Consider the following 13,907-nt stretch of genomic DNA (forward strand, 5'->3'; position numbering starts at 1 on the left):
TTCCGGCCTGGCGGCGGAGGAAACTGTAAACGCTATGCTGGGGACGCGGCGCGGAGCTTGATTCACCTTCACCTGCGCCGGGCACCAGCTGACCCCGGGCTTCCGCCCGGAGAGCAATCAGCCATGAATGGACGGGTGGATTATTTAGTCACGGAGGAAGAGATCAACCTGACGAGAGGACCCTCGGGTAGGCGCGGGACGTGGAGGGAGTCATTGCTGAGCTCGTTGGTTTTGCGGAGCCGGGTGTACCTGGCTGGAGAGCAGGCCGGCCCGACCAAGGCGCTTCCACGAACGCTGTCGGGCACGAAGAGTCCCTTGGCATCCTTTGTTAGCTAGATAACGGCCACAACCCAGTCGAGTTATCACAGCCATTTATGGCCAGGAAGGGCTCCCCCCCCCCCCCCTGCTGGCATCAATAGAAAAGTCTAGAAAAACGCCCCGTTTAGTCAGCCTGTAGTAGACGCCACATCCGTTATTCAGTTGCCCGCCTCATCCTTGTTTCTCTGAGCGCCCATTCAGGTAAAAACGAGAGCAATAAACGGCGTAGTTTTCGGAGTGCACAGCATTTTCCCGGGTGCTAGGGTCCCTGTCTGCACTTCTGGCAAATTAATTTACAGTGTCAACTGGAATTGTAAAGCAGGAGGAGACCTGTTAGAGAAGTTTCCAGACCTAGTGCCATCCCAGAATTACTTGGACCTTTTTATTTTTTACTTTTTTTTAATAAACAAATTAAAACGAAAATGCTATTTTCTAGCTCCATTAGGGATTTGGATTCAGTATGGATTAAACAATTTTTAAAACACTTCATACGATTCTGACAGGAAAATTCCCACTCAGTCTTCCCGTGCGATCTCCCTCATTGATTCTCATGGTTGGCCTGGCCTTTGACGTCACCCCATAGTGCCACTGTCTCCCTTGGACCTTGTTGTTTTCTTTATGGCTGTCACATTTTAGGTTTAGGGTTAACCACTTATGGCCAGGTTTTTATCCAACACCTTACCAGCTGGGTTTTTTTGTTTGTTTGTTTTGTGTTTTTTTTTTTGTTTATTTGTTTGTTTGTTTGCCCGGTTGGTTTTAATTTATTGGCAGAGAAATTTAATGATGGATGCTGTAGTTTCTTCTCTGTAGAATGGAGATGGTTATGAAATGCAGTGTTTCACACATCCCATGTGTTAGGTTGAAGCCAGCGACTCCCTGGAAAATACTTAAAACATCATCTTGACATGGTTAGCAATGTGTATTGGCGACTACTGTTATCACTAGTGAATGAATGGCTAGATTGACCCCTGTAAGTTCTGATAAATACTGTATTCCAAGAGTTGAATAAATCCTTGGTTACTGTAATTTCCATTCTATTTAGAATAGCCTGCCAACTTTTCTCATCTAGAAGTTTGCAATAGCCTAACCACTGCTGGTAGATTATTCTGTATAAAGCACAACTTTCAGAATTAGTCTTCCTGGTATTGGAAATTGGAAGTTGGCCTTTTTTATAGGCGTAACTCATTGCTAATCTTTGTGGTTTATGCAGAAGCTCTTTCCTGGTTAATTTTTTTGCCAACTTGGCAGAAGCTAGAGTTATCTGATTAGAGGAGCTCCAGCCTCAGTTGAGAAAATGCCTCTATCAGATTGCCTGCAGGCAAGCCTGTGGGGTATTTTCTTGATTGAGGATTGATGTGGGAGGGTCCAGCTCATTGTGGGCAGTACCGTGGGCAAGTGGTCCTGGATTGTAAGAAAGCAGCCTGAGCAAGTCCTGAGGAGCAAGCCAGTCAGCGGCATCACTTCAGTTCCTGCCTCCAGGCTCCTACCTTGAGTTCCTGCCCTGACTTCTCTTCTTGGTGGACTGTTACCTGAAAGAATAAGATTAAATGTATCCTCTCACCCTTAGTTTCTTGTGTCACTGTGTTTTGTCACAGCAATAGAAACCTAAGATAAGCTCAGAAACTTTCACTCAAAGGCTTTTCAATATGTCTTGTATTTAATTTTCTTATTTTATACAATTCTTTTCTCAATATTTATTGACTTTTAAGACTAATATGATAGGTACTGCCTATAGTTTAGGATGGGTCTTTCCACTTGAAATAACCTGATCAGGAAGATCCCTTATTTGTTTGTTCATGGCTAATCTCTTAGTTGATTCTAGATACAGTAAAATTGAAAACCAAGATTAGCCATCAAAGTGATGTGAATCGTTGAACTCCCTAGTAAAAAGTAATTACAAATTTAGGATTGAGTTTGGTAAAATCAATCATTGGAAGTTTATTGGTTCAGTAAATAAGAAAAGGTACCAAGTTCCTGCTTAGCATTTCCCAGAGCTGGCTCCTGGTCTGTGGCACTGTTTGTTGTTCACAGTCTTCATGGTGACATCTTGAAGATACACAGGGAAGAAGTCAGCAATTACCACTAAAATCCGGGTAATTTTGGTAGTACCATAGAAGTCTTTCTTTCTACAGGAGAAATATGAGATTCTCAGTATACAGTTCTGCTTATAAGCAGCATTGTCTGGTTTAGCTGGGTTAATGTGTGTATGATTACTTCTTTGTGCCAGAATAGTGTCAGACAAGAATCTTGGATATTTGCAGCTTTGTAAAGCAAATGAGCCGACTGAAAAAGCAGACAAACAAACCCACAATCATGGGAAAACCACAACAATGAAATGAGTGTCTAAGGAGTGAAAAGGAAATGGTGTGTAGTGTGGCCTTTGCCCTGTGCTTACTTCCTTATCATCGTAAGGAATGTCGTGGCAGTCTTTGATTTCAGAAGGCTGTTCTGCTTTTGTTCTTGGGCTCATTCCTCATGTTATTTTAAATAATTTATGTCATTTAAATAAAAGATTTAAAAATTTTTATCTACATGAGTGCTTTCCCTGCATTAGTATGTATACCATGTGTGTGCCTGATATTCATAGAAACCAGAGGAGGGTGCTAAAAACCCTGGAACTAGAATTACAGTGATTGTGAGCTATATGAGTAGGTAGTGGGAAATGAACCCAGGTCCTCTGCAAGAGCAGCAAATGCTTTTAACTGCAGAGCTATCTCTCTATGCCAGTTTTTGATTAGCTAGTGATCTAAATAATTGTCGAAGGCAGTAGTCATCATCTCAAATATGTTCAAAGGTTGAACAGTTCTTTTATCCTTTAAGTACAACTTCGTTGTACTTGAAGGCTTTCACTTTTTCCTATATCAAATTTAGAGATCTTAAAGTTGTCGAGGTTTATTACTTTAAACAGTATGATAAGACTAATCTAATTTTTATTCTCTGTACCAAAGATTGAGCACAAAGGTTCTACTGCAACTGAGTAATAGAGGCTTCCAGTATTCCTACATAAGGGTTCAGTGGGTTTCAGCAAGTTACTCCCAACCTGCCATCTTTAGAAAGGGAAGAAGAGACACTCCAATTCCTTACAGTCTTCAGAGGCCTTTCAAAGGAAGGAATAGATAGTTAACATAACACTTTCATAAAGAATAATTAAGGAAGTACCTTTCTGGAAGAGTGATAATTACTATGTATTTTGTACTTGTATTTTATATTTTGCCCTGGCTAAATGAGTCTCTATTTATAGTCACATAGGCTTATTTAGTTCTTATAGAACCCTTTAGTGGTAGGTATTTAATCTACACTATTTGAGGAGTTATCTGAGGGAAGTTGAAGACTTGCCCAAGATCTAAGGCCAGTAAGATTCAGAAGATTCTACTCTAGGTCTGTTCAGTCTACTGTATTAGATATTTCCTCCTATCACAGTACCTAAGGAGTTGGTTGCTAACCTTTCCCTTGGCTTTTATTTTGCTATAGTATGCCTTATTTCCTAGACAGATTTGATGTGTGCAAAAAGAATTAGAAAATCCACTGTGGAAAGTTTTTAGATTTTCTGTTGGTAGATCTGCAGGCGTATCAAGGTGAGAACCTGAAAATAGAACAGTACATCTGAGTACATTACATCTGAGTACTTATGATTTTTTAGTCATGTTCTTCCCCTAACCACTGTCTGCAGTTGTTGCTAAGTTTCCTGATTTGTTCCTTTCTGCATCTGATAAATAGACTGGAGACCATAGTGCTCTATCTTTGCTCTGTTTTCTCTGGCTATAGGAAGTTTAGCCATTATGGAATTTACAGTACAATAGAGACATAGTATTCACATGCAGAGGGTTAAATCTCATTGCATAGGTTCATGTGGTTAAAGACTGAGAGTATGTATGTAGCAAGAAGGCAAAGAAAGAGGGATGCCTGGAAGAGCATGCCAGCCTGACCATGTGTTGTTTTTCCCATTACTGCAGCAAAATACTGACAGAAACAATTTATGGAAGGAAGGGTATATTTTGGTTTATAGTTTGAGGGCAGCATCCACCATGGCAGGAAAGGTCCAACAGCAGGAACTTGAGGTAGCTGATCACACTCCCTCACAGTGAGGAGGGAGAGAGAGGAGTACCAGTGTTCTGCTCATTTCCCCCTTTTTGTTCAGTCTAGATCCCAGGCTACAGAGTGGTTCTTCCTCCATTCAGAAAAAGTCTTCCTTTTTATTAAGGTTTCCAGGAATGCTCTCATAAATATGGTCAGAAGTTTGCTTCTAATGTGATTTTTAAGTACAGTCAACAGTAGTTAAACCACCCCAGACTCCATACAGGAAAAGGTCAAAAGATGGAGCTATGAGCCCTTCTTATAGTTTAAAGAGGGTTAAACTTGGTGGCTTTAAAGAAAGGACAGGTTTTAGTGCCAGGATCGGGGCAAAGATAGCTTTAGCTGTAATAACAAAGAGAAATTAAAAATATGTATTTCTAAGAGATGAGTGAATAAACCAGTCTGGATATAGAAGTTTTGCTTAGGAGATTCAAGAGAGAAGTTGCTAAGGTAAGCAGAGATTGAATTGTAGAGAATATTCAGTGTAACTGAGGAATCAACCTTTCCCTTAGACTCCATCTTAATACTTCCTCTTCTTAGTCACTGCTTAAGACAGCCTAAGAATCATCTCTGAAAGTTTTCTTAACCCAGGCTAGAAGCTGCCTTATTAGCAATATTGTATGAGTTGTAGATCACTTTCCATGTATTGCTGAAGCCCCTGTTCAATAAGGAACAAGTAGAATGGCTACTTCCATTTTACAGATGATGAAACCTTGACTTCTATTGTCACACAGCTCTCTGAGGGCAGATTTGGACTGTGAATTAAAATCCAGACAATACTTTAGGCTGGGCAATTATTGCTTTTTTTGGGGGGGGGAAGGGTGGTTGTATTTTGCCTCTGTACTTACTCTGAAGCATTCTTTTTTTTTTTTTTTTTCCGCGACAGGGTTTCTCTGTAGCTTTTTGGAGCCCGTCCCGGAACTAGCTCTTGTAGACCAGAGATCCGTCTGCCTCTGCCTCCTGAGTGCTGGGATTAAAGGCGTGCGCAGCCGCCGCCGCCACCACCACCACCCGGCGCATTTTTTTTTTTTTTTTTTTAAGAATGTATATTTCCCCCTGTTATCCTCACAAGGCCTCCAGCAACTTCAGGCCAGGCTCAAGTGACTAAACTACTGTCTGCCCTGGGAGACTTGCTGTGGGAGGGCTCTGCCTTCCTTAGGTCCCCTGGTCTGGCTAAAACTGTGAGGAGGTGAAGGACACCCCATCTCAGTAAAAGAAAACAAGGAAAGGCCATAAACAAAGACAGACTTGTAGTTTATTTTGTATTTTTTTTAAATAAATACACTTTACATTAAAATAAAAAAAACGTATATTTCACTGGGTATGGTAGTGCACGCCTTTAATCCCAACACTTGGGAGGCAGAGGCAGGTAGATCTTTGTGAGTTCAAATCCAATTTACATAATGAATTTTGGGCTAGTCAGTGCAGTATAATGAGACCTTGTCTAAGCAACACAATTCTTAGAAAAAGAACATAGATTTTTTTTTTTTGTTGTTTTCAGAGTGCTTTATTTAGTTCATGACACAAAGTGGTCAGTAAGTGCAACTGCCAAACTAATAAGTGTAGAATGCTATAATGGGATGTTTTAAGAGAACTAATAATGCTGCTGTTCCGGCTTTCAGAGTCAAACAATGATCTTCACTAGATGCAGTTAAGAAAAACTGAAGGGTTGGATATAAGCTGTTATTACGATGACTAGGAAACAGCTAAGGTTTTATAAACAAGAGAAAGAATGGCTGAAGAGTTCTGCAAAAGAGAAAAAATATAAGTTATGTCTTTTGAGATTTTGTTAATAAGGATCAGATCTAAGAAATAGTTCTTAAGAAAAATGTTAAAGTAATGTATCTAGGCATTATTAGGGGTAAATAGAAAAACAAGCTGTTTTATGCTAAACTAGAAACATTTTACTAAGCAGAAAAATGACCAGTGATTATATTTGATTAAATCGCAATATCAAAGGAAATAGAATTGGAATTATTGCTTTCCCAGGATTAAAAAGTAAAGTAAAACTATGTTCATTTTGTATCTATATTATGATTAGGAATTGCAGATTCTATAATGTAGAACAAGAAGTCATCTCTGGTTCTTATAGTTTTACAGTACAATGGGAGAATGTCTTAGCTTTCTATAACTATGACAAAAATATCTGATATAAATAATGTATATGGAAGGAAGGTTCATGTTGGCTCATAGGTTCAGAGGTTTCAGCCTTGGTCTGTTGACTCTGTTGCTTTTAGTCTTACAGTGAGTAATCTAAGAAAGTTGTTCATCTCATGGAAGCTAAGAGGCAGAGAAAAGAGACTAAATACCTCCTTGAAAGGGTATTCCCCTTCAATGACATAACTTTATCATTAGGTCCTACCTTTCTACCACTCCCCACTAATGGTAGAGAGTCTGGCCTGTTGTATACATGAGTCTTTGGGGGAAAACATACCTAGATCATGACAGAGAGTAATCATGGTCATGTAAAAGTACCCCCTCATAAAAAAAGTAATGTTAAGAGCTATGAATTTTATAAGATATGTTCTGTTTCTTATACATTCAGATTCAGTAGCACACCATGGGGGCAAGAGGTACCTAAACTATAAATGCCCTTAGCAAGTGTTTTGGAAATGTTAGATAATGTTTCTCTCCTTGTACCACAAACTATGGTTTCATGCCTACTACATATAAAGTTAATATATGTTGAGAAAGAAATAGTAGAAAAAAATTGAAAAGATGTTAGTTACACAACTAAAGGAAAAGAGGCCATGGATTTGAGAGGTAGCAATAGGGAGGTATAAATGGAAAGAGTTGGAGAGAGGAAAGGAAATTGGGGGGTGTTGTGATTATATTTTAATTTAAAAAATGAAAAAAAGCAGTCATAGTAAAATGGATCCAGATTTTTATATGAAGCAAAACTTAAGAGATTATGTGATTTTATTGTGGAAAATAAGAGAGCCAGGGGAGACATGGTCTAATAGATGAAAACATATATTCAGTACCTGGTCAGTCGTTTATTACAAAGTAAAGGAAAAATGTTTGCTGAGAGAGTTGAAAGACAAGCTTTCAGAGCCATGGAAAGAGTTTATACTGCATATTTGCAAAGATAGTACCTTGAAACATCTTTGCTAGGCTCTACTCTTTGTTCCCATCCTTATCCTTACTAGGATAAGGAAGGAACAATCATGTGTAATGTTTTTTAATTGTTGCATCATCTTTCTGTTCTCTGAGGTTAAAGGTTTTATTTGTCAGTGCATTCATTACTGTAGTTATTGCAATTATAAGTGTTAATCCCAACAGCAAGAATAAGGCCACTTTCATAATTTGAAGCAAACTTTATTTATTGGGTTGTACCCAAGAGCTAGCCAGTGACTGTCTCCTAAGTCGGGTTAAAGAGAGCAGCCCTGAATCCATTTCTTGGGCTTTTTTTTTTTTTTTTTCCGGCCTCTTTTAAGGAGTAAAATAACAAGAATCTTTACAGAAGAGAGACATTGGGGCAATAAGGAAAGAAAATCTCAAAAAAAAAAAAAATCCATCATGTGGTCACCATGTGATTAGGGAGGGTTCAGAGATGGTCAAGGAGGGTCAGGGTGTTCTCAAAAACAAGTCAAGATCATGAGTTGGGGAAGGTCAGGTTCCGGGAAACAAAGAGAAACTTATCAATAGACACTTATTTTTAACAACATAGCGCAATAGCTCCTGCTTTCAAAGTGGAGTCAGACAGATACCTCATTCCCCCTTTGACTTATGTCTCCCTGTCCAATCTTTGATAGGTGGATGTCTTAATATTGTCAGTTATTAAGCAGCAATGATTCTAGAACTGTTTATCTGGTGGGAAAGTTAATGCCACATTGGAGGGCACAGGACCCGATTATAATAACTAAATATTAGAGGGCCAAGGAAGGGCAAGAACCATATTAGCCATGTTGGCCAGTCTAAGTTTGTTTAGGAGATTTTTGTCTATTTCTTTGCATAGATCATCAATTTGGTTGTCAATAATGCTCTGGGACAATGGTCTTGTACCCTGTAAGGATTTGTCACTTGTACTGATTTAATAAATGCTGATTGGCCTGTACCAAACTAGGAAGTATAGGCAGGGTGGCTAGAACAGGAGAATTCTGGAAAGAGTCAGTCTGCATTCATCACCTAGACACAGAGGAAACAAGATGAGAATACCTCACTGATAAAAGGTACCAAGCCGTGTGGCTAACACAGACAAGAATTATGGGTTAATATAAGTTATAAGAGTTAATAAGAAGCCTGAGCTAATAGGCCAACCAGTGTTTAATTAATATAAGCCCCTGTGTTTCTTTGGGACTGAAGAAACATCTGTCAACACAATCGTATGAGAGAAATCAGAGATATTAAAAAACAGCACATTCTAGTAAATTCTGACAAGATTATGTTAAACTAACAGGTAATCTATAGTAGCTTTATTTTGAAGAACAGTTGTTCTTAGTTCTCCCATTTCTTGATGAATTTCTGCTAGTTATTTTTGTTGTAATATTAGTAGTTTTTGACTTTAGACATATTATTTTTGAAACCCTTCTTTGTAGTCTAACAAGTCCTGGGACAGGTCACAGAAAGGCTGCAGTAGCAACAACCATAGTGGGCGCTAATAGATGAAAGGAATTGTTGCACTTTTCAAGAAGAGCTTTTGTAATTCTGTTTTTAACAGATTGTAAAGATTTGCTGAGTAAAATAGGTGTAACATGTCATACACCACATAAAACTTTATATCCTGTTGGGGGTACAGGATAAGTATTATTTCCACAGAAAAAAGTCCAGTTTAAAGGGGAGAGTGTGATAAGAAGTAGAATTACAATAAGAAGGGACATTTGTACAGTCAAAACACAGTGGGATAAAAAGATATTATCAATGGAAACATCAGCCACAACTTTTAAAACATGAGTGAGGGAATGTTCCATTTCACCCTCTGCCCTGTTAACTTTGTATAATTGTATACATTCATAATTTTCATAAGAAACCCCGATTCCATACAAATTTACTTTTAAGAGCCTGGGAATAGAGGGATCTCCTCTGACACAGAAGGAATTTTCTCATTGCTCTTTAGTGCTAGATGGATGCAGAGATTATGTTCCATATTATTTGTTACAGACAGTTTTACTCTGGGTATGTTAAATTCAATTGAAGTGATTAATGAATCTTCCCCTTCATATTTTAGCATACCTGTAATTTTCATTATCAGAACCCTTTAAAGAATGATTGATTGTGCTGAAGTCTGTTACTATGTTGGGATTGGTCAGTTAGATTAGTTCATCCATCCGGCTAAAGACTATTTGTTATGATATGGGATGAGTTGGGACCTTAGTGGGTTTCATGGCAGGTGAGGACTGCGGTGGGTGACACACCATGCAGACAGAGTTTGAGTCTGTTTATAGAAAGGAAGGAGGGAAGAGAGAGACAGAGAGAAGTAGAGGGAGGGTTGAGAGAGGGGGAGAGGGATAGAGGCAGAGACCTGCTTGCCTAGCAGTAAGAGAGAGATCAGAAGTGGGCAGAGCTTGTCCCTTAAAGGGACAGGGAACTGTCTACTATGCAGGCAGGCATGATCTAGGGTGCAAGGTTGTGACATGCTGTGCCAGGGTGTGCCTGGATACTAACATTATTTGTTCACCTTTTTTTTTTTTTTTTTTTGTTCAAACTATGGACCCTGGTGGATAAAGACAATCTTTTGCACGGCAAGACAATGTCAGAGGAGTCTTTTATTTTCTCTGTCAAGATGCATTTAGCTTCTGTTTACATAGGTTGAAAACAAGGAAATGGTTAGCCATAGGACAAATATGCAAATTTCAGCAGCAAGAACACAAAGTTACCTTAGACAGTCAAATCTTAGAAAGTTTTTTTTAAATATTTATTTATTTATTATGTATACAATATTCTGTCTGTGTGCATGTCTGCAGGCTGGAAGAGGGCACCAGACCTCTTTACAGATAGTTGGGAGCCACCATGTGGTTGCCAGGAATTGAACTTAGGACCTTTGGAAGAGCAGGCAATGCTCTTAACCACTGAGCCATGTCTCCAGCCCCTGATTTTTTTTTTTTAATGGTCCTATTTCAGTCATTTTCCACCTCTGGGGATTGGACTCCTCTTCTGTGGATTCCTCGGATGCCTTCTTGAGGTGTGAGTGATGAAACCAGGCAGAAATACCGACGACTTTAACAGCAGTAGGAGTCCAGAGAGTCATGTTGTAAGGTCCTTCCCACCTAGGTTCAATTCGGTCAGTTTTGAAGTGGCAGACTAGTACAGTCTCTCTGGGCTGGAATGGGTGATCAAGTGGGTGGTACCCAACAGGTTGAACAGGGAGGGAGAATCTTACAAAGTTAATTGTGATCCTTTTAAGGACTCAAGAGATTGGAATAGGGCAATTTGACAACAGTCTAATATGTATCTGAGGGATCATGGGAAGTGGTTGCCTACAGACTATTTTATATGGGGTGAAATTTTCTCAGTGGTGGTACATTGGACTCTTGAGAAGGGTATAAGGCAAAAGGCCATTCCAGTTATCACCAGTTTCAAGAGTATATTTAGTTAAAATCTCTTTTAAAGTTCTATTCATTCTCTCTACTTTTTCTGAGCTCTGAGGATGATACATACAACGGAGTTTCTAATTTATGTTAAGAGCCTTAGAGAATTGAGATGACTTGACTGTGAAGATCAGGTGTTGGAGCTATAGATCCCTGGCCCCTTGAGTTTCTTTGCCTGCAGCTGCTCTGAGCAAGAGACCTTGATGGCAGGCTCATGAGACTGAGACCTACAGCTGAAATATCCCGAGAGTTGGGTGTGGCTAAGGATCGGATCCCTATATAAGCTGCTCTTGAGCACAATAAACAGGGCATTGGCCCTCTTGTATCAAGAATGACCCATGTCCATGTCTCTCTCTGTTTGTCTCTGTTTATGTGTTTTTAATTCTTCAGTTTCGTTCTCAGCTTGCATACTGTCTTGTAGTGGCACGGGAGCCACAGGCGTAGTAGTACTGTATCGGCATAATATAGGACCACTTGGAGTTTTACAATCAGGCTATTGTCTGATCCCAGAGATATGTGGAGGCCAAATCTAGGAGTAATTTCCATAATTAATTTCTTAGCTACCAGTTGGGCCCTTTTCATTCTGGATGGAAAGTTCTGTACCCAACCTGTAACAATATTGACGAAGTCTAACAATAATATTTGTAGCCTTACAGTGCTGGCCTGACTTCAGTGGAGTCCATTTCCCAAAATTCACCAGGTACTGTACCATAACTCTGTTGGCCTGAGTTTGCATTTACCTGGGTACAGGTCAGGCAGCAGTTTGAAATGCTCTGTAGTTTTTCTTGATGTCTAGGTAGCCAGACATGAGGGGAAATGAGTTCTGAGCTCTCTTTAGGTGACAGGTGCATGGCATGATGCAGGACAGCCAGTTTTACTATTGTTTTATGCCTTTATAATGTAAATACAGCACCAGGAATTTCTAAGCACTTTATTCCTACGTCTACTACTACCACCACCAATCATCATCATCATCTTGTTTAAAATGTTTAAATGATGCCTGCCCTTACAACTGCTTTGTCTGGAATAAACTCTAGTGGGGCAAGAGCTACTGGCTTATACCCTTAGAAATGAGGCCTTGAACACTGGAAACAGAAAAGGGGAGTGGTATTCAGTGAATCCTAGGAGGTTCCATGGGCGTGGCTTCCCTGTCATATTTAGCAGCAGACTTACTGGTTTTCTGCCTTTTATAGCTTTTATGCCCCCTTTTTTAGAAATGTTCCCTGAGCTTTAGTATGTATTAATAGGGACTGGGCACCCAGTTGTTTGCATTTTAACCAGAAGTACCAGTGGACATGTCAATGTGGATTGGAGAAGTCTTATGGAACTGCACCCTTCCCTGAAGAGCCATAAGCAATTTAATAACTGCAGAGAGAGGGAGAATTAGTCTTTCCTAGGGAGGAGCCTCTTGAGGTTTCTGTCCTGCCTGGTCTTACAACCGTTCAATCCCAAAGAAACACACAGAGACTTATATTAATTATGAACTGGTTGGCCTATCAGGCTTCTTATTAACTCTTATATCTTATATTAACCCATAATTCTTGTCTATGTTAGCCACGTGGCTTGGTACCTTTTATCAGTGAGGTATTCTCATCTTGCTTCCTCTGTGTCTTGGTAACAAGTGCAGAATGAGCCTTTCCTCTTCCCAGAATTCTCCTATTCTGGTGGTCCCGCCTATACTTCCTGCCTGACTATTGGCCAATCAGCATTTTCTCAAACTAATAGAAATGACAAATCTTTACAGGGTACAAGACCATTGTCCCACAGCATTCCCCCTTTTTTTTTCAAAACAATAACTCTGAATCTAATCTCCTTTGTTTAGCTTTTTTCCTGACCATTATTCATAACAACATGCAGCCAACACTATAAACAAAGATAAACATCCGTAATCCATTTTCTGGGAATGTAGGCATAGTTTTCTAGGCTACTTCCTGCTGATTGGGGGTGCTGATAATCTTATGGGGACATAAAGAAAATTTAGGATTATGGTCAAGTCCTGACTATGTTCTATGAGGCTTGATCATCTCAATGTTTCTTCAGTCTTTCTTTCTTTCTTTCTTTCTTTCTTTCTTTCTTTCTTTCTTTCTTTCTTTCTTTTCTCCTCCTCCTCCTCCTCCTCCTCCTCCTCCTCCTCCTCCTCCTCCTCCTCCTTCTTCCCTTTTCTGGCTTTATTGAGATGTAATGACATAATGTAAATGTATCCTTCTCTCTTGTAGGTATCTACTGCAGTGTATCTTTACACATCCTTAAACATGTGTGCTCTTTTGTAAATAGGTAATAAAATTTGTATGTGTGTGTTCTTACTTACCTGAATAACATTTCAGAATTCTATTCATGTTACTTTGTACATGATTATTAAATGATTCTGATTTTTAACTTTTTATCTACTCTTACTTCTATCACTGTCACTTCTATCCTAGTGCATTGTGTTTTGCAATGAATATATTCTTTTTTTGATGGGATGATCACGTTTGCCCTAGCTGGGATGTTTTTGAAATTGAAAGGTGAGTCTTAATAGTACTAGGGTTATAGGTGTATACCAAGATTCCCAAGAAACCAGAGTATGTGCCCATTTTGCTTACAAAATATTTTTTCTTGGATGCTGCTAATAGCTGATATATACCAAATAACTTAGTAATTTATCCTCTTTAGTTGTTCTCAGCTGATCAGCTGTTCTAGTTGATTGATACATGTGCTAGATAATTACTCTTGCTAAAAAAAAAAAAATCTTTCGAGCTGGAGAGATGGCTCAGTGGTCAAGAGCACTGCCTGCCCTTCCGAAGGTCCTGAGTTCAGTTCCCAGCAACCACATGGTGGCTCACAACCATCTGTAATGAGATCTGGTGCCCTCTTCTGGCCTGCAGGCAAGCATGTAGACAGAATTCCGAGAATACTGTATATATAATAAATAAATAGATTAAAAATATCTTTTATCTTTATGTGTATGCATGTTCTCTCTTTCTCTCTGTGCTTTGCCTGTATGTATGT

General features: G+C 39.3%; 1 protein-coding gene across 2 annotated transcripts in view; it reads left to right on the forward strand.

The window, feature by feature from the left end:
• Nucleotide 1: 1 nt before the first annotated feature.
• Synj2bp (synaptojanin 2 binding protein) overlaps nt 2-13,907 on the forward strand; it is a 31,456-nt gene continuing 17,550 nt past the window's right edge. The window contains exon 1 of one of the 2 annotated variants that reach the window (XM_050158460.1): nt 2-187. In XM_050158460.1, the coding sequence (XP_050014417.1) occupies nt 124-187 (64 nt within the window). In that variant the 5' untranslated portion in view covers nt 2-123. The remainder of the gene's footprint in view (nt 188-13,907) is intronic. The other variant, XR_007594678.1, reaches the window with a different exon arrangement.

The sequence above is a fragment of the Alexandromys fortis genome, unplaced genomic scaffold (genome assembly GCF_014885135.2).
Source record: "Alexandromys fortis isolate MF-2015 unplaced genomic scaffold, M_Fortis_MF-2015_v1.1 scaffold_99, whole genome shotgun sequence".
Taxonomy (NCBI): domain Eukaryota; kingdom Metazoa; phylum Chordata; class Mammalia; order Rodentia; family Cricetidae; genus Alexandromys; species Alexandromys fortis.